Consider the following 20,162-nt stretch of genomic DNA (forward strand, 5'->3'; position numbering starts at 1 on the left):
CTTAAAAAAGAATATTGTATAGGTGGTGCTTTGGAGAGGTCGCTTCCAAGACAGCCACACAAGGCCTCCAACAGGCCCGCAGATGGTGAGCGTGGAGATGAGCCACCATTCATTGCTCTACAGTAAGCATGTCAAACTCAAAGGCTAACACTGGCCAAATAAGGTTTAAGTTTATGTGGGCCACAAAAAAACAAAAGCTTCAATTTTCATAGGTTTGTTTCAATAGAGACATGCTGAATACAAAGGGCTGAAATAAATGAGTAGTCGTTAACATAAAACAATAGAACATTTTAATAAAAATTAGTATTTTTCTTGAATATTGACTTAATAGACACTGAATAACTGTACAGATTAATAAGCATAACACGAGTAAACCTCTTTTTCTTGTTCTCCAAAAACAAAATATTTCCTGTTGTGCACACCAAACAAGTCAGTCCAAGACTAATGACTTGGCCATTGCCGCTAGTATTAGTGGAGAGAAATGGTGTGCCTGCATGGAAGACACATAAGGGAAATGAATGCAACGTGATTATAGTAATCAGTCAGCGGACGTTGTAGTTCGTTATTAATAATTATATGTAACAGGATATTGTAAAAATTAAGTTACGAAATTTTTATTAGAATGTTTCTTACATACCGTTATATTGGCTGGGCCGCAAAAATATTCGTTGTGGGCCACATGTGGCCTGCGCGCTGCAAGTTTGACATGCTTTCTAAGTTTGGAGGGTGTTAGAGGGGTTGTCTGTAGCCACCAATAATAGCTTTCTTCTCCAGTATAAACAATGATAGATTGACTCAATGAAGCAGACTGTTCATCTGGTAACCTCAACTAAACTCAGGCAACATTTGGTTTTTCAAAATGGTATTATAATTATTCCCCGACAGGCCGCCGCTCTCGTCCACATCTACACCGATGGCTCTGTCTTGGTGGCTCATGGTGGCTGTGAAATTGGACAAGGCCTTTACACCAAAATGATCCAGGTGAGATAAGTATCCATGTTTTCCACTGTGGAAGACTATCACACCGTACAGGCAGTTTAACAACTTCTTTCTTGTTGAGCAAGAGAAATACCATCACACTACATGCACAGGTCAATTGTAACGTTCATTTTGGTATCAGGAACACATGAATGCAGGAGACTGATGGAAGTGGGAATTACAATTGAGAAAAGATGTAATACTATTCTTCCTGCATGCTAAAGAACCAGGTCCCATCAAGGTCTTCTGAAAAATGTGATTCCAGTTTTCAAAGATAAAGTATTTTTCGGCTTTAAGGCAACTGGTCAAAGCTACATTGTGTTAATGCAAATCTTCATTAGAAATGAATGTGTTTAATAAGATGAGAAATTATGTTCTTATTATTCACAATGTACTTAGCAACAACAATGATGTCAGCCATTATGTGTGCTAATTCAAAGCAATCTTTCTAATACTATTGTTGAAAGAGGAAGAGATTATTTTCAATAGGAAATTTTTCCTTTTTAAAATATTAAATAAGATTTTGTTGAATATGAAATTTGAATAAACAATGTGAGTAGCCGATCAGTGTGACTCAGTGGTTGAGTGTCCACCCATGAACCAGGAGGTCTCAGTTCAATTCTTGGTTGGGGCACATGCCCAGGTATCGGGCTAGATTCCCAGTAGGGGGAGAAAAAAGACCAGTCAATTGATGATTCTCTCTCATCATTGATGTTTCTATCTCTTTCTTCCTCTCCCTTCCTCTCTCTGAAATCAATTAAAAAAACATATGAAAACAATGTGAGTGGATGGGGGCAATGCTTTTATCTTTTTTAAAAATATATATTTTTTATTGATTTCAGAAAAGAAAGGAGAAGGAGAGATAGGAACATCAATGATGAAAGAGAAGCATTGATCGACTGCCCCCTACTGGGGATGGAGCCTGCAACCCAGGCATGAGCCCTGACTGAGAATTGAACCAGGGACCCTTCAGTCCTCAGGCCAACGCTCTATCCACTGAACCAAATCGGCGAGGGCCAAAGCTTTTCTCTTAATGAGAAATAGAAGATATTTTCTTTAAGGAAATACTATTACTTAATAGTGTGCTTGGAATTAGAAAATCACAAAAATCCACAGAGCCTTCTTTGAACATATCTTGCTTCTTTAAAACAAAACCCTTACACCTACAAAATGTCCGTGGGACAAACACAATCTGCTAAATGCATGTAAGCCACGAGGAGAAGATGAAGGTAAAACAATAAGACAGAGACCACAGTCTGGCCTGTGTGAGTCCTACTGAACTGATGTCTTAGAATGACCATATGCCACATGGCTTCTATGAAACCAGTATAAAAGAAAGCACGTGGTATGGATCTTTTGCAGTGTCATTGAAAGTCTTCAAACTCAGAATCTACATGTCAGACCCAAGATGCTATCTTAAATATTTGTCCCTAAAGGATTGCCAGATTTTATACTCAGTTCAAAAAATAATTAGCCCGGCTGGCATTGCTCCATGGTTGAGCATTGACCTATGAACCAGGAGGTCACAGGCACATGCCCGGGGTTGCAGGCTCGATCCCCAGTGCAGGGCATGCAGGAGGCAATCAATCAGTGTTTCTCTCTCATCATTGATGTTTCTATCTCTTTCTCCCTCTTCCTTCCCCTATGAAATCAATAAATAAATAAATATACATACATATATATATATATATTTTTTAATTAAAATCTCTTAATTTGGGTGGAGGGATGCTTAGAGTCAATGATATCAATAATGTTTTTCATTTGCTTCTGGCAGGTGGCTAGCCGGGAACTGAACATCCCTGTCTCCTATATCCACCTGTCGGAAACAAGCACAGTCACCGTGCCCAATGCCTCCTTCACAGGAGGGTCCATGGGGACAGACATCAACGGGAGAGCGGTGCAGGTGACTTTTCTTTCATTTCTCAGTCACCCAATGACAGTGCTGGAAATAACCTTGCCCCATCCCCTCTTTTATGGGAACTGAAATTGAAGCCTAAAAGGTCAACCAGCTGGTTTTAGGCACTCCGCTAAGAGGTTGCGAGATTTTGAGTGGTTGAAGCTTCCTCTGTGGGCCTCTTCTTCCCTCCCCTTGAGGGAAATCTACCTATAATTTTTCTAATCAACCTAAGATCATTAAAAACTCATCGATCACTTTTATTTGCATAAACCATCTCATTCAATAATTAAAATGTTCAGTCCAAAATTCCAAAATGTGCTTCAAATTGCAGTGTCTCTACTACTTAACAGCTTGGGCCTACAGGGAGAAAAGGGGTGGGGCTGGCTTCTCTGATGTCCCTCCCTGCACCTCCGCCCCCCATAAGCTTCCTAGCCTACATTTCAGACCCTTGTAAAGTCCAAGAAAGAGAGGGCACAGAGGATAGAGGCAGGACACTCTAGGCTGGCCTTGGTGTGACCTGGCCTTGTTATACCTGACTCCTTCCCTTGTGGATGCCATTGGGAGCTCCTTAGAGAGTCCCTTCTGCAGCGATAACAAGGTCAGTGCCTCATCTATGGTTTTAGCCACTTGTGACCTGCTCCAGCCCCACCCTAAGCCCCAGGCCTCCTCCAGCCTTTTTCTGCTGAGGCACCTTATGCCTTGTAGGAAGCCCTTACAGATGGGGTTCTTTTAAAAAGTGGCGATTAGAGAGTGCCAAGAGTCAGGAGGAGGAGCAAATGGGGAGTTATTGCTTCATGGTTATAGAGTTTCTGTTTGGAGTGATGAAAAAATATTGGAAATAGTAGTGATAGTTGCATGCACAAAAAAAAAAAAAAATACATCTATACTAATAAAAGGGTACTATGCTAATTAGACCGAACATCTTCCAGATGACCCTCTGGATGTCCTTCCAGACAAAGCCATGGTGGTGGAGCCAAGGCAGAGGTGGTTAGGGGTGATCAGGCAGGCAGGGGAGAGTAGTAGGGGGATCAGGCCAGTAGGCAGGTGAGTGGTTAGGAGCCAGTGGTCTCAGATTGCAAGAAGGATGTCCAACTGCTGGTTTAGGCCCGATCCTGGGATCAGGCCTAAACCAGCAGTCAGACATCCCCCAAGGGATCCTGGCTTGGAGAAGGTGCGGGAGGGACTGAGGGACCCCCTCACCATGCATGAATTTCATGCACCAAGCCTCTAGTATAAGAATAACATTGTTTTAAAGTCCATGGGTAAAGTTCAGCTGACAACAGAAACCTTCTTCTAGGACTATGTAAATATTGCCAGGCACATTTGAGACAAAATAAAGTTCTTTATCTGAAGTCTAAATATATAGGAAGTCTAGAAGGGAGCCTTTCCACACACTGGCTTCCATTGTCTAGTTTGGGCAGAGTGGTGACCAGCAAATGCAGAGAGCACTCCTTTGAAGGCCAGGAGTGGCAACTTGTCACCTGGTCACCCTTCAGACCGCCTGCAGCTCTTCAATGGGCTCCCTGGTGGGTTGATTACCAAGAGTTTTGGAGGCTCACTAAGGCTTCTCGAGGCTCTAGGTCCTCTGTCAACAATCACTTTAGACTTTCAGAGGAAACATATGGCAAAAGCTGAGGCCCCATTGGCTGCAAAGACAACAGTGGCTCCAACCTTAATGTAAATAGACTGCCCATCGTGAGGAAGATGAATCAGTTCATTTCAGGACCCCAGAATTCTTTTTAAATCCCAAGTCATTTCTATGGGAGTAAAGTGTAGGAAAGAAAAAAGTGTAGAAAAGAAAAAAGTGTAGAAAAGAAAAAAGACTTGTAGAAAAAATCTTGAATAATTCTAAGTTAAATGCAACACTTAATGGATTAAGTAAATCAATAAGCATTAGTACATTTATGTCTACAGAAATAGAGATAAGCTACCTATTAAATGCCACAAAGCAAAGAAAGCAGCAAGTAGGGAAAACTGATTCCATTTTGGTTTTATCTTCATCATGCTTTCTTAAACTGAAATGGTTAAATATAGAAAATTCAATAAAATTGAAAAAACTTACCCCAGGCAGCACCCACAGGACAGGTCCCCTCCCCCCCATGCATGTCCCTTTGAAGGCCATGCAGGGAGTCGGAGTTCAGCATCTCCCCCAGAGATGGCCCAGGACTTCCCGGGGCTGCGGCGAGCTGCCTTTCACCCATAGTCTTGTGTGCAGCAGTAGAGAAGGGTCGGTAGGCCCCCAAATCTCGAGGGCACACATCAAGCTCTCTGAGTGGCTGTGGAGTGTCTCTTGCTGGGTTTGCGATGGAGAAAGCCCTTTCTGCCACTCCATCCTGGGAAGATGGAGATCCCAGCACACCAACCTGCTGCAGCGCAATCCTCTCCCTCACTCCAACCTTCCAGCCTCTTCAGCTCCAACCCTGTGATACCTCTGAGGCAGGTGAGGAACAGTTTGTGACCACTTTCTCTGCAAGACCTGCTTAGGAGGCAGAGCACTCCCATTTGGATTAAGGGACTATTTGTCAGCTATTGTGCCTTTTGAGTCCTTAGCCTAAAATTAGTCAGATAATGAATAACAAACTATTAGGTATAATAAATAAAGAAAAAAGAATAAAAAGAAGGAAACATAATGGCAGGTGTCATGAATTGAAATAAAGGAAGTTATAGAAAGAGAAAGTGCAAGTGTCAGGGCGGCCTTGGGCAGCCAGGAAACTAGGCTGGGCACTGGTTGGTGACCCTTGAGCCTGGTCCGAAGGCAGCAGGGACAGGAGCCTTCCGTGTAGGGACTTGGAGCTCCCTCTGCTCATTTACTGTGCTTGAGGAGCTGCAAGGAGTCAGGATGGCTTGAGCAGAGGGAGCCAAGGGGAAGAAGGTGGATGAAAATGTTAGGTCGCTGGGGTGAGGTTGGGGTATAAATGCTCATTGTTAAAGCCGGGTAAGTGGTCTAAGAGGAAATATTGTACTATTCTCTCCACTTTTGTGTGTTTTGAAATCTTCTCTAATGCAAAGAAAGCCAGAAAAAATCGTATCTGGCACTTTGAGCTCCAATAGGGGGAGGTGACTCTACTAAGAAATATACGGTAAACAAATTCTCCAAGCACAAAAAGGAGTTCAGATGTCACAAAAGAATGGCAAAGGGTCTCTGCTACACCTCAGTCTGTTAAAGGGAAAACTTACGTTAGCGGAGCATTGGACTGTTGGGCATGAAGTTATGCACAAGAGTGTATGGTCAGGTCACAAGAAGAAGGCCATCTGATAGTTGGACAGGCAGGAACTGTGCGACTTGGGTTTGCCTTGGGTGTGTTACTCTTTTGGAAGGCATGCATTTGTAATGAGGTCAGTGATTGAAGACTGAATGAACCAGCAAAGATAGATGAATGAATGCAGGGATCTCCTGGATGCATAAGAAGCCAGACACCATTTCCCAGAGAGGGGATGAGAGAACAGAAGGAACAGAAACCAACAGAGGGCCTGAGGGCTATTCTGAGTCTGAGAAGAATAAGTTAAAGGCACATGTGTAAGCAGATTTGTATTTGAATTAAGAGAGGAACCCAAGCCCAGCCCATATGGCTCCTGGTTGAGCATCGGTCTATGAACTAGAGCAAGCATGTCAAACTCGCAGCCCGCGAAGTACGAGTGCTATAGTGGTTGAGACTCTTTCCACCTTCCAAGCAGCAATTCAGCTTCAGGAAAACGTTATCCATCAACTAAATTAATGTTATTTCAAATTCTATTGGTATATAGATTAGTCTGCATACTTTGTCATTTTGGTTTTTGCTTTGTAGACATAAAGGAGCTATAACCCTAAGGCGGCTCTACCTAGCTTTATGTTGGCATGTATTTAAACAACATTATAGTAAAAAATAATTTTAACACTGCAGGACCCACAAGAATATTTGTTTCTTTCAAAGGGGTTCCATACATTGTTCAAGTTTGAGAAACTGCCTAGAGGACTCAGAAGCAGGTTTACCAACTGACATCCTCATTTGAATTGATTTGAATATTGAATATTTTGCTACTCCCTGTGCCTTTCATTTCCCATGACATTTCAAATACTTATTTTTAGAACGCTTGCCAAATTCTTATGGCCCGTCTCCAGCCCGTCATCAGGAAAAATCCCAAGGGAAGCTGGGAGGACTGGGTGAGTGGTCCACATTGTCCTGCCCAGAGAAGGCAAATGCATCCGGATAGGTAGGTAAAGCCCTCAGAGCGTGTCTGGTTGGCGGTGCCCACTCAGGAACAAAGCATTTATTAGCACTCACTTCTGCTTTTCTGAGAGTGAGAGAGAGTCTGTGTTCATCCAATGGCTTCACTGAAGAGCCTTGTTTCTCACTGCTCTACCATAGAACACACCTGACAACGGCCTAGCACTACTGTAGAACACACCTGACAACGGCCTAGCACTACCATAGAACACACCTGACAACGGCCTAGCACTACCGTAGAACACACCTGACAATGGCCTAGCGCTACCGTAGAACACACCTGACAATGTCACCGCCTCTCTGGGCACAGGCTCCCCCTCCCAGCCTCAGGGCCTGGGTTTTCCCACCAGAGCAATGGAGATCACGGCAGTCTTAATAGCAAAAGGTTACTCTGTTTTTAATAATAATTATTACAATTCTCATCATTACTATTATTTCCAGCTATACCCAGTTTACTCCAGCGGGAAAGCTGATGTAATAATATACTGAGACAGCCAATCAAATAACGTGGGGAAAAGCGCGGTAAAAATACATACACACATACATACTACATACATACATACACACACACTTGTGTACACATGTGTTTGTATATGTGTATGTACACCTACCTGTGTACACACCTATTGCATAAGTACATGAATATGGCCTAGTCTCTCCCTCTCTCTAATTTAAAAAGCCAAAAAGGGTGAAAAAATAATAAACTTCACACTGTGCAACTCTAAAGGGTCCCAGGGCACAGCTAGCAGCTGCCCGTAGGCACTGCCCGTGGGAAGCCCGGCCTGTGCTCATTATACATCACGTCAGTCTCGCTGTGGGTGAAGGCACAGAGGGTGCTGCAAACAGGAGGCGGCAAGCCCAGTAGGGAATTTTCACTGCTGTCCCCACACTTACATTTCTTCGTATCAATCATCTCTCTCAGATTGCAAAAGCCTACGAAGAATCCATCAGCCTGTCCACCACGGGGTATTTCAGGTAAAGGACACTTTTACGTTGGTTGGGATTACACGTGGGCAGGGATGGCGTGGGCGCATCATGAACAGATACCTGCTGAGCACTGGCGCAGCCATGGGCGGTGTCAGCCTTCAGTCATGGGCCTGGGGAGGCGGGAGGAGACCTAGGCGAGGCCAGGGACCCTTGGAGCCACCGCCCTTTCTCAGCCAGAGGGACACCCCCTGTGACTGGCACAGTCACTGCCTGATGGAAAGGAGGGCTCAGACACCCATGGGCCTTCTTCCCGTGTCTGTGCAGGACCGTGTAGGAGAAGGTCAGAGAGGCCTTCGGTCCTGGGTGGCGCTCTGTTCATCCCCGGGACCCAGAGCGCCACCCGGGATCAGACCATGAGGTGGGAAGGAGCCTTTCTCACCCTCGGGTTTCTCTTCGCAGAGACTACCAGACCTATATGGACTGGGAGAAGGGAGAAGGGGAGCCTTTCCCATATTATGTTTACGGAGCAGCCTGTTCTGAGGTGGAAGTCGACTGTCTGACTGGGGCTCACAAGGTAGAGAGGGGGATGGGTGCTCCCACCTTCACAGAGTGAACGTTTCTATGGACGCATTTTCTGTGTGTGGATGCTAATCACCCTGACCCTGCCAGTGGGGAACCGGGGACGGGGAGGCAGTTGTAGTGAAGATCTATTTTTAAATAACATTTTCCATCCTGTATGTTCTCGTGGTGCAGCTCCTTAGGACAGACATCTTCATGGACGCGGCTTTCAGCATCAACCCAGCCCTGGACATTGGGCAGGTGCGTGGTACCAGACCGCCCCGCGGGGACTTTTGGTCGATTCCATTCAGCACAGTATTTCCCAGAGTTCTCCAATTGCTTATACCTGCTGCAAGCACTCTGCAATATATGTCATATATTACACACACACAAATAGATAAAACATTGAAAGAAAATTCAAGAAAAAGTTAGCAGTGGTTGTCGTTATGTGGCAGAAATATGTGTGATTTATCCTGCTTTGTAATTCTCCAGGCCTTCTAATCTTTCTTCAGCAAACATTAATATTTATAATTAGGGAATATTATATAAGTGCATAATAATAAAGCCCCATTTGTATTCATATGCATATTGAATTTAAGTAAACTGAACAATTTAGAGAAATAAAAGGGGAAAAGAAACACTTAAAAACAATTTTTCTCTGGCGGAATTTCTGATTTATATCTCCCAAGTAAGTAAATTAACACACCCAAAATCTTTTTCAGCTTTAAGTTAAAGCCTTTCCTGCTGTTGGTGTAGCTTTGTTTCCCCTCACCCCAACCCCATAGCCTTGTTACTCAAAGTGGGGCCAACAGGCCAGCCATGTCAGCCCACCCCCGACCTGCCAACCAGGCCCCCGCCTAAACCTGAGTAGCAGGTTGAGCAACTTGGCTTCAAACCCAACAGACAGACCTGTGGTTTCATCTGCCAACAGCTCCCTGTCTTCCTGAATCCTAAGGAGCTGGCTGACTGAGATTGGCCAATGGGCTTTCTGAGGGACAATTTAATTGGTCCCTCAGTGTTTCTCAAAGTGCGGTCCTCCAACTCGACAACAAAAGCACCTACAGTGTTTATTGGAAATGTGGGTCCCTGTGCCCACCAGGCCCACTTCTCCAACAAACGTTTGCTGGGTGGGGACGTATAATCTACCCATTTAACCTGCACCTGAAATTCATCCCAAGTCTGTAAAGTTTGACAACCACAGCTGGCCTCAGGTCCCACCTCTCCTTCATCTTCCTATCCGATCCTACCAGCTTATTCCTGCCTCTTTATTGCTTAAGCAAAGGCCAAAATGGAAATGTTATGATCAGAAAAACCCTACCTTTTCCCATTGGGAAAGGGAAGAAAAAACCAAAAATGTGTTAGACTGGAACTCTTGGACTTTAATCTTTTCCTTTAGGGACAAGCATTTGGAAATATCCAAATTTAGCCATTTACATTTGTTTACTTCATTCTGTAATTTTACAATTCAATAGCATGCAACATGTAACTCTCCTTCAATTTTTTAACCTTGAGGCAGAAACCCCTTTAAAGGGGACTATGAACCTTTTTTTCTCAGAGTATAATAGTTTGTAGATAAGCAGAACTCAAATGGCTTTTAATAAAACATATTTAATTTAATAAAATATATTTCTTTAAACCCTCCTTGTTTAAGTTTGATCTACTCTCCATCATAATTTATAAAAGGAAGCAAAAAATCCAGATAGTATAATAAATACTGTGCCCCAGTTCCATTTACTTAGTTTACATTCCTTTAATGTTAGCTCTTTTCATATAGTTCAACAAACATTTTTTGAGAATGTATGTACCGGGTACTATGCTAAGAACAGAACAGAAGAAGGCCAGACCTCATAATGCTTAAAAACCAGTGAGAGCTAGAGTGGAGAGAGAGAGAGAGAAAGAGAGAGAGAGAGAGAGAGAGAGAGAGAGAGAGAGAGAGAAATGAGAGTTTGCCAAGTGGACAGGCTGAGGTGGGGAGCAGTAAAGAGAGAAACTGCCCTTACAAAGAATTGGAGGGTTGAACGAATCTGGTGGGCTTGGAGAATCCCCCAGACCTTCACAAGTGTTGAGTCCCTGGAATGTGAGGTACCTGGGCAAGAAGAGCTAAGGCTGGGGCCAGGCAGGATGCCAAGCACCAGATGCTGAAAGACTCTTTGTAAGTTCACTGCAATGCTTTCAAGAATGACTTACTATGGTCCAGAGATCCATTTGCAATCACATTGGGATATATTTTCAACCAACGTCATGTACTTATAAACTGTGACATTTTTGCCTGTAGATTGAAGGAGCGTTTATCCAAGGCATGGGATTATATACCATAGAAGAACTGAAATATTCCCCAGAAGGTGTGCTTTATTCTCGGGGTCCTGATGACTACAAAATCCCCACTGTCACAGAAATACCAGAGGAGTTCTATGTGACTTTGGTGCGGTCCCGAAATCCCATAGCCATCTACTCATCCAAGGTAAGAACTCAACACCTCTATTTGTTTGCTAGCACTGCCGTAACAAAATACCAGTTGGGGTGGTTTAAACAACAGAGATATATTTACTCACGGTTCTGGAGGCTGGAAGTGTGAGATCAAGGCTTGATTTATTTGGAGACTTCTCTTTGGCTTGCAGATGGCCATTCTCATTGTGTCCTCACATGATCATCTTTCTATATGGCACATGTCAGATGTCTCTCTCTCTCTCTCTCTCTCTCTCTCCCTCTCTCATCCTAATTTCTTTTTCTTATAAGCACATCCTAAAGACCTCGTTTTAACTAAATTACCTCTCTAAAGACCTTATCTCCAATTACAGTCACATACTGAGTACTAGCAGTTAAGGCCTTCAACATATAAATTGGAGGGGAGCACAGTTCAGCCCATAATAACCTGCTCCTTCAAGAAATAATGAGAGTCCCCTGAATTTGCTTTCTTCTTGGAATTGCAGGTTCCAAAGGGAGATGGGGGAGAGGAGGGCAAACTCATGGCAGAGTGGCACTCACTGCCTTCAGAACCCCAAGTGGAGTCTTCACTCTTGAGAGAGATCATGAAATATATTTAAATAAAACAAGAAGTCAAACATCTTGGTTCATGAGGCTAAGTGCTACCGGGGGGTAAAGCTGAAGTTGTAGGCCAATTTCCCCAGCCCAGAGCCTTCTTTTCTGCACCCTTCCCACATGTCCTTCAGACTCAGTTCTTTCTTGTTCGCACTGCCTCTGCCCACCCTCTCCCCAGGTCAGAAAAGGCTTTCAAACAAGTTTCTCACTGAGGGCGATTTGCTCTGAGGTGTTAATAGCCACTGATGTAAGATGTGTTGACGCACACGCTCCATGGCTGTGGGGTCCAACTGGCCCATGTAGACTTGCAGCAAAGATTCTCAAACACATGAACAAAAGCACAACTTCTCCAACTTAAGTGCCATTCTGAGCCCACAACTGGCCAGACTCATGGCAACTTTAACCTCGGGTTTTCAGGAAACTACCTCTGTTTCTTAGGAGTAGGTCAGAGTTGGGAGGAAGGTGAGACTTTCGATATGAATAGCCCCTCTCTCCACTTCTGCACCAGACTTTGGCCAGGGCTGTCTCTAAAGACTGTCCTGACACAACCCTGCCTCTTGGGGTCTAGCCCCCTCCCTGCCAGTTGTGCTCCAAATAGGGCACAGGACCTCTCTGCTCTCGCCCCTTCCTCCTCACCTCACAGGAAAGCCCTTCTTCTGCCAGCTTCACCTCTTCCTCCACATTTGCCTCAGAGTAAAAGCCACAGCCTGGGGTAGTCTTTATCTGCTTTGGGCCCTTTGTCCCATCTCTCTACTAAGGCCCTGGACACAGACCAAGGACCAGACTCCTTTGAAGAAAGAAAGAAGGAAAACCAGAACAAGAAGCATTGGAGGGTTATTCAAAATATAATGTTCATTCACACTGTTCATTCAAGAGCATCCAGCACTCGCCAGGGAAGTGCGCACAAAGAAGGCTTCAACGTCCACTCTTCAGAGGCAACACCTCGCTGTCTTTCAAGCTCAGCTACAAAGATTGTGGTTCTTTTGCTGTGGGTTTGAATTAAACACGCATGGCTTAGAGCAGCGATTTTCAGCCATGGCACACCGGGTGAACATCGCAGGTCTAGAGGCCAAATTGAAGGACTCCAGAGGGCACCATGGGCTTTGGTCTTCTTGCCCTGGGCAGGGGAACAGGTGTTTATAGCTGCCCTGCTATCCTGATGTCCTGGGGCATTTTCATTATCTACTCCCCCCCACACCAATCGGCGTGGGGGGATGGGTTCTGGCAATTCAGATGCACCCCCCTCTGAGGGTTATAAAGCCAGAGGAGGTGAGTGTGCGCGAGAGTGTGCGAGTGCACGTGCGTGTCAACACAGACTAGCAGCCCTGAAGGAGCCATGCCTTTCTGACGGCCTCCTGCCCTCCTTCTCAGGGACTGGGTGAGGCTGCAATGTTCATGGGAAACTCCGTGCTCTTCGCCATACATGATGCAGTGGCTGCTGCCCGAAGAGAGAGGGGCTTGACCAACACCTTCATCCTAAACAGCCCAGGGACGCCTGAGGAGATTCGGATGGCTTGTGTGGATCAGTTCACCGACATGGTAAGGGTGGCGAGGAGGGGCCCCTGCTGGGATCCCTCTTCCACGGCTTTCAGGTTCTGGGATGAACGTGGTCTCTGTGACAGAATTCTAGGGCAGGTTCGTCTTTGCCAATGAAAATTCTCTTTTTTCCTCCACTTGCTACTTCCTATATGCTCCAAAGCAGCTGCCTGCAAAGTGAGTGAACCTCCCAAAATGGTGTTTCACTGTTTCCAACCCCAAAGAAAAGCACACTCAACTGAGTCAGTGCTGATAGCAAGTGGTATATATTTCTGTTTGTTTCCAGGAGCCTTTATATTTCCTCCTTGATTTCAAAAAAAAAGGGGGGGGGGGAGAGACATCTGTAATACCTTCAACAATAAATTTTTTAAAAATAGCAAATGGGCATGGTAGGTTATTTCTTTAAACATTTGGTCAAAATGCAGTTGATGTGGTATTTGAATTACCTCAATAACCAAATTAGATTTAATAGATATCTGATCTGGTCAATTATTCGGAAAGTATCTTTCAAGCAAACTAATAACAAGAATTTAAATGAAAATATCAAGTCACTGGGCACATGTTAAAAGAACACAGTTTCATTTTTCAGCTGCTGAAAATACATCTAGAACTATCAGAGACTGTTTCTATATACAACTGCTCACTGCAGCCCTACATGAGTCTGGTATAAAATTAGACTGCGGTTTAGGCCTTTGACATTACAGGGCTTCTGGGTTTAAGATGCATTTTATCCCCAAGCATTATGAGAATGAGGGGATTTATGACTCAAGGTTAGAAAGAAATGTGAAAATTATAAAATTTTGGTAAGAATAAAATGAACACAGACTTGTTCTTTTTTTAAAAAAGTAAATAATATTTCTTTTGAATTACAACATTTTTCATATAACAGCATTTTTTAAAACAGAACAGAGATTGCTTTTTCTGAAACAAAAGGAAGTTCTGGAGCCCAGGGCAGTCCAGTGATGCCATCAGGACCTAGGCTGCTTCCATAGTCCTGCTTCCCTACCCCCTCCAGGTCCTGAGAGGGTGGCTTTCCGTCTCCTGGTTATGGATGCTGGCTGCTCCCCAGGAGTCGTGACTGTTCCATGATAGGGGGACAGAGACAAAGGCTAGGTGGACACGCCAGCAGAATTCTGACCTCTTTTTTATTTTTGTGGCTCTGCATTTCAGCTTTTATTTTACTGCAGAGATTAAACAGATTTTCTTCTTTGACCCATTTAAAAAGTTTTTTGTTTTGTTTTTTACTTTTCAATTACAGTTGACATTCAATATTATATTAGTTTCAGGTGTACTGTTTAGTGGTGAGACATTTAAATAACTTATGAAGTGATCCCCCCATACCTCTCATACCCAACTGATGCCATACATCAGTTATTATAATATTATTGACTATACTCCCTATATTGTACTTTACATCCCCATGACTATTTTGTAACTGTCAATTTATACTTCTTAATCCCTTCACCTTTTTCACCCAGCCCCCAGGGCTCCTTTCACCTGACAGTCATCAGTTTGTTCTCCGTTTCTGTTTGTTCAGTATAACAACATTGTATTAATAACCATCTACCTTTATTTTATCTTTTTCAGATCCCCAGAGATGACCCTTCGACATTTACACCTTGGTCCATCCGTGTGTCTTAATCTTATCTTTTCTTTAGAAAATGAAAGAGTTGACGATTGCCCTTAAAATTCTCCAACCAGAGCAATATATCTGGTATTTCCCAAATGTCAATGATAATTTTAGCTTTTTTATTTTTTAATCCTCACCCGAGGATATGTTTTGTTGATTTTTAGAAAGAGGGGGAAGGGAGAGAGAGATAGAGAAATATTGATGTGAGAAAGAAATATTGAACAGTTTCCTCCCATACATGCCCCAACTGGGAATTGAACCCACAACCTTTTTGATGTATGGGACAACGCTTCAGTCAGCTTAGCCACCCGGCCAGGGCAATTTTGGCATTTTTTAATTACTCTCTATAGTTTTGGTCACTGCATGATCATGTTTTAGGATGCAAATTTTCACTAAAAGGTATAATAAAGAATCAAAAATCTTCTTTTCGTTTGCATTATCCTGAAGATATACAGCATCATGGGGGTTCTATCTTAGTCCATGTCTTGTCCTAACAGAATACCATAAACTGGGTGATTTATAAAAAAAACAAATATTTGTTTCTCACGGTTCTAAAGACCAGGAAGTCCAAGATCAAGGTGCCAGCAGATTTGGTGTCTGGTGAGCTCCTGCTTCCTGGTTCACAGACTGCTATCTTCTCACTGTGTCCTAATTTGGAAGAAGGGACACGGGTGCTAATCCCATAGATGAGGGCTTTGTCCTCATTATCTAGTCGCCTCCCAAAGGCCCCACCTCCTAATACCATCACCTTGGGGATTAGGAGGTAGCATATGAATTTGGGGAGGACACAAACATTCGGTCCGCAGCATTCCATGCCTACCCACCCCACCCCACAAATTCATGTTCTCGTATGCAAGCAAATTGCTCTCCAACTGTGAACGTGTGATATCAAACATGTTACGTGCTTCCTAAATGTATGGTGGGACAGGCATGAGATACACAGTCCCATTCCCAAGGAGAAATAGGAGTTTCATTCCCAAGGAGAAATAGGAGAGAGGAAAGGGATGGCAGGCCCCAGGGATGTTCCACTTCTGAAGACTTGAAAATACTCCCCTTTGGCCAAATGGTCTACCCTCCAGGCCTGGTCCTCATACTCTCCCAGACTCAGGGCAGGAAGGAGTTAGGTGACTCATGTGGCACTCCTGACTCTGCACACCAATGTCAAACTTTCTCCATCCCCAGTCACACCCCGAAGGACCAACCTCTCCTCCAGATTCCAGGCACTGGAGAGGACACCCCCACACACAGCCTGAGGCCTCACTGGTCCCTAGCTTCTCATAAGCCCAGCTGCCACCTGGCTCAGCAGAGACTGAACGGTTGGAGCTGGGAAGGGAGGGAAGAGGCCTCGTAGTCGATAAGGTTGAGAATGGAGGGTCTGGACCATGGGCATTTAATGACCCATCAAGGGTCCTAAAAAGTGTCCCACTCCTGGTCACCTGTGCTCCATCTTCGGCTTTTGAAGAGCTCACAGCAGAGGGCAACACACCAGGGACACGGGAGTGTGGCTAGTACTTTTCCATTGGCATCAGCAAGCGGGATGTGTTACCGTGTTTTTTTCCAGAAATAGGTTTGTTTTGGTTGTGGGGGAGGGCAGTGTCCTTTCCAATATTAATTCCGTCATTGGTAAAAGGGTTCTTTGATGTAACCAATTCATGAGACCTTTCTTACAACAAATATACAAACGCCTGAGTCAGGAGGTGGGAGTTTCTCTCACCCACCAGAACAATCCATTTAAAGGTGAAGAAATTCGGTCTTACCTTTTCACGAAAGAAAAAAAAAAATCAGTGGTTGTTTTTTTCCATTGTCTGACATAAGATCAGAGGGGAACCCTTGGCAGAGACAGCAGCCTGTCTTCCCACTGCGGTCAGCCCTTGGGTCGCTCTTCACTATGTGATTTTTAGACGGAGTTCCCAGAGCCCTGGGGTTTCTGAAGGAGAGAAAGCCACAGGACTTCAGCCTCACCCCCAGCCAGCTCAACTAGCCTTGATGTTGAATTTGTTCACACCGCATAAGGTTTCATGCAAACAAGTTCCCCTGGTTGAAACAAGTTTGAAAACACTCTTGATAAATCAGTCAAGGTCAGTTTTCAGTCTCCCAGAAAGTAGCATATCTGGTTCCCTTAATCCGAAGCGCTTTCATACTTGATAACTCTAATCCCATAATCCGATTCTACATTACCCGCTTGCATTTTCTGTTGGCGCTGGAGGATTCCTCCCTATAAATACTGGGACACACCATGAACTGTGGTTTTGTTGGCAGCATCCCTACTCCTGTAAGTGGGAAGCGTGTGCTCTCTACGTTCACTGCTTCCCTCTTGTAAGGGGCAGAGTGAGATGGTGAAGAGATTGTGGACCCTTAAAACAATGCCTGGGTCACTTGTCCCTGAAGTGCAAGCAGCCATAGGAAGGGCCTTTGCCTCCACTCCCTCCTTCCCCAGCCTGCCCCGCCTCCATTCCCAATTCCCACAAAATCAACTCCTACTCATCTTTCAGGCCTAGGGGTCCCTTCCTCAGGCCTTCCCTGATCCCTTTCCCCAAAACAAAGCTCCTCTCCCTGGTCTATGCTCTCACAATGGTAAATATTCTATCCCAGGTTAATTTTCTCTCTCTTATTAACCATTAACTCCTTGGAGGAAGAACACTTGTTGAACTTGTTTTTCACTGTGCCTCTACCACTTAGCATACTGCATGGCGCAAGCTGGATGCTCAGTATCTACTGGGTAAATGAATGAGTGAATGAACGATGCCTTCTTCATTTAAAGTATTTTTAGATAATCAGCCAAGCATTTATTAACTCCTGCAAAGAGCAAGCTGTCATTCCTGCCGGCCATTGTGGGGGATACAAGTAGCTCTTCTAACCTCCAGAAGCATATTACTCAATTGGGGAAATGAGACACAAACATTGAAAAGATAACCAACTATTAGTGGCAGATAAGAGACTGGTTTCCTGGTTCCTGGTTTATTAAATGAAGAGTAAAGAAGTGATTGTTTGGATCTGCAAGTGTTTTTGGAATTGACAAAAGGGTAGAGGGAGGTTTGCTGCTTTTGGGTGGTAGGTTAAAAGGGAGGGAGGAGGGGGGGAGGGCAATCACAGCAGGACAGGAACAGGCTTGTTACCTTTGCAGACAGGGAAGAGCCTCTCAGACACTCAACCAATACTTATTGGGCATTTGCTCTATGGTCGGCACCATTCTAGGCCCAGGGATACAGTGACGTCCCTGCCCTTGCGGCGCTCACATTCCAGCAGAGAAGGCAAATGAGGGGGACAAAACTCCAGGTCAGGTAGTGATGAGAGCTCTGGAGAAAATGAAGTGGGTGGTAGAAGAGAGCAGGACGGAGTGAGACTTCAGACTGGAAGATCAAGAAAGGGCTCAGACCCAAATAACAAGAAGGCACCAGCCACGCCAAAGTCTGAGAAAACAGAAGTCAAGGCAGAAAATATAACTTGCACCAAGGCCTTGGAACAGGAAAGAAATGAGCACATTCAGGAAGCAGGGAAAGGGCCAGTGTGGCCGAGATTATGAACAAGAGAGACAGTGGTTGAAGATGTGCTCAGAGAAGGGAGTGGGGCCCGTCCCGAGGGGCCTCCATGGAGAGCTTAAGGGGTTTTGTGTGTTGGGAGGCCAGTGGAAGGTTTCAAGTAGAAGAATGGTTGAGGCAGAAGAATGATGAGAAGAGTAGTAGTTTTTGAAGAGCAAAAGAGCCTGAGGCCAGCAATAGGGACAGGTCTTGGAGGGCTTTGCACACTGGGCCTAGGAATTTGGTCCTCATGTTCTAGGCCTCAGAGAGGTACTGAGCTATTTGTAGCAGAAGTAGCATGATCAAAAAATCTGACCTGCGGCCCTACCTTATTCACATTGTCACCTCCAACTTCTCTCATTACCCTCTTGTGGATTTATTCAGCAACTGTATAACACATATGAAACACCCACATACGCACACACAAACACGTGCACATGTGCGTAAACACTCATCTCCACAGGTGCACGAAGATGGGAAGGCCTTGGACCTAGACATTGAATGATAAAGAAAGTTGGCAGCTTCCAAGTGCATTTGGTTAGGGATGTTTCTGGACTAGCTCTGCGGTGGGAAGGATTCTGAAGCCACATCTCTACCAAGTGGGAAGGAGGATCTTCCCTAGTTAGCCAGGTCAAGAGGATGCCAGGTATTTGTTGTCTCTGGCCTGAGGCACTGTCACAGTGAGTTCGCCTTAAGACAAAGGGTTGACTCTAACCATGGCATGCCAGGGCTCCACACACTCATGAAGGGAGTGGGCAGGGGGACAGAGAGGTCTTGCCTCCTCTCCTGAAACTAGACCACTTGAGCAGCTACCTGCATCACCCACATGTGAGGCCAAGTCCTGGGCATGGCTTCCATTGAAAGAATAAGAATTGCTTGATTTTAGCTCCAAACATCTAACTGGAGATACTCAGAAAGATCAAAATGACATTGTTCTGTTGATCAAGAAAGGAATCTGTCTATACGCTCACAGGTATTTAAATCCAGGAGATCTTGGTTATAGTTCCCACTTTGCCACTTATGTTCTGCATGGTCCAGAGCTACTGGTCTTACCTATCTGAGCCTCTGTTTACTTATCTGTAAAGTGGTTGCCTTGACTACATCACTATTTTCCAGTGGACCAATCCTGTGGCTGGGGAGGAAGTAGGAAGGGTAAAGAGGGGCTGGGTGAATGCAGCACCCCACACTCCACTTTAGGGCACAGACTGGAATTGTCCATATGACTTCCTACAAGGCGACACTTGTGCAATTAGAATGAGATCAGAGTTGGGAAAAGTGGGAGGTCCACTTCTCTCTCTTTGAGAAGAAGGAACCCATCCAGGGGCTGAGGCAGTGTACAACGTGGGTTTAAGCTTAAATGGTTGTGTATGGTTTTCACACTGAGGCCCTCCAACCTCAGAGTAAGCAAGAAGGGATGTGGGCCATGCACAGAGCAAGCTTTGAAGCCAGGATTGGTGGGAGGCAGAGTGAGGCACAAGGTAAGAGGCGGGACCACACAGGTGCTCTAGACTTAAAAGGCCTCGAGGCCAAGGAGTCTGCTCTCTGGACTCCAACTGCCAACTTCCACACAAGGAAGGATTTCAGTGCTTGGACCTGAATCCTTTGTGCTCAGTCCCGTTGCTGGTGCCAAAGAGCACACCCACCTAGAATTGTAAGGTGAAACCTGTTTACAGGTGTGATGCTTGGCCTGCCGCAATCCGATGAGTTGGTTTTCTTTGTGAACGGGAGGAAGGTAAGTGTTGGGTGTTACGACCAGTGCTTGAGACCACAGGAAACTACTAGCTGGAGGGGAGCCTTTGTGGCCCATTTGGGTTGAGACTCCTCCAGAAAGGGAGAAGAAGCCAGGGACTGGAACCCATACTAATTTGGCCTGT

At 44.9% G+C, this 20,162-nt stretch overlaps 2 protein-coding genes across 2 annotated transcripts in view; both read left to right on the plus strand.

Moving 5' to 3' along the window:
• The window catches only part of LOC139015500 (aldehyde oxidase 4-like), a 76,456-nt gene extending 61,293 nt beyond the window's left edge, over positions 1-15,163 (plus strand). The window contains exons 27-35 of the mRNA XM_070423274.1: positions 886-981; positions 2,753-2,881; positions 6,942-7,016; positions 8,003-8,055; positions 8,467-8,581; positions 8,761-8,826; positions 10,841-11,026; positions 12,976-13,143; positions 14,728-15,163. Of these exons, the coding sequence (XP_070279375.1) occupies positions 886-981; positions 2,753-2,881; positions 6,942-7,016; positions 8,003-8,055; positions 8,467-8,581; positions 8,761-8,826; positions 10,841-11,026; positions 12,976-13,143; positions 14,728-14,781 (942 nt within the window). The 3' untranslated portion in view covers positions 14,782-15,163. The remainder of the gene's footprint in view (positions 1-885; positions 982-2,752; positions 2,882-6,941; positions 7,017-8,002; positions 8,056-8,466; positions 8,582-8,760; positions 8,827-10,840; positions 11,027-12,975; positions 13,144-14,727) is intronic.
• Positions 15,164-19,886: 4,723 nt separating this feature from the next.
• LOC139014904 (aldehyde oxidase 2) overlaps positions 19,887-20,162 on the plus strand; it is a 58,550-nt gene continuing 58,274 nt past the window's right edge. Inside the window, exon 1 of the mRNA XM_070421792.1 lies at positions 19,887-20,020. Within this exon, the coding sequence (XP_070277893.1) occupies positions 19,967-20,020 (54 nt within the window). The 5' untranslated portion in view covers positions 19,887-19,966. The remainder of the gene's footprint in view (positions 20,021-20,162) is intronic.

The sequence above is a fragment of the Myotis yumanensis genome, unplaced genomic scaffold, assembly GCF_028538775.1.
Source record: "Myotis yumanensis isolate MYYU_CA2020_CCGP unplaced genomic scaffold, mMyoYum1.0.hap1 SCAF_8, whole genome shotgun sequence".
Classification (NCBI taxonomy): Eukaryota; Metazoa; Chordata; class Mammalia; order Chiroptera; family Vespertilionidae; genus Myotis; species Myotis yumanensis.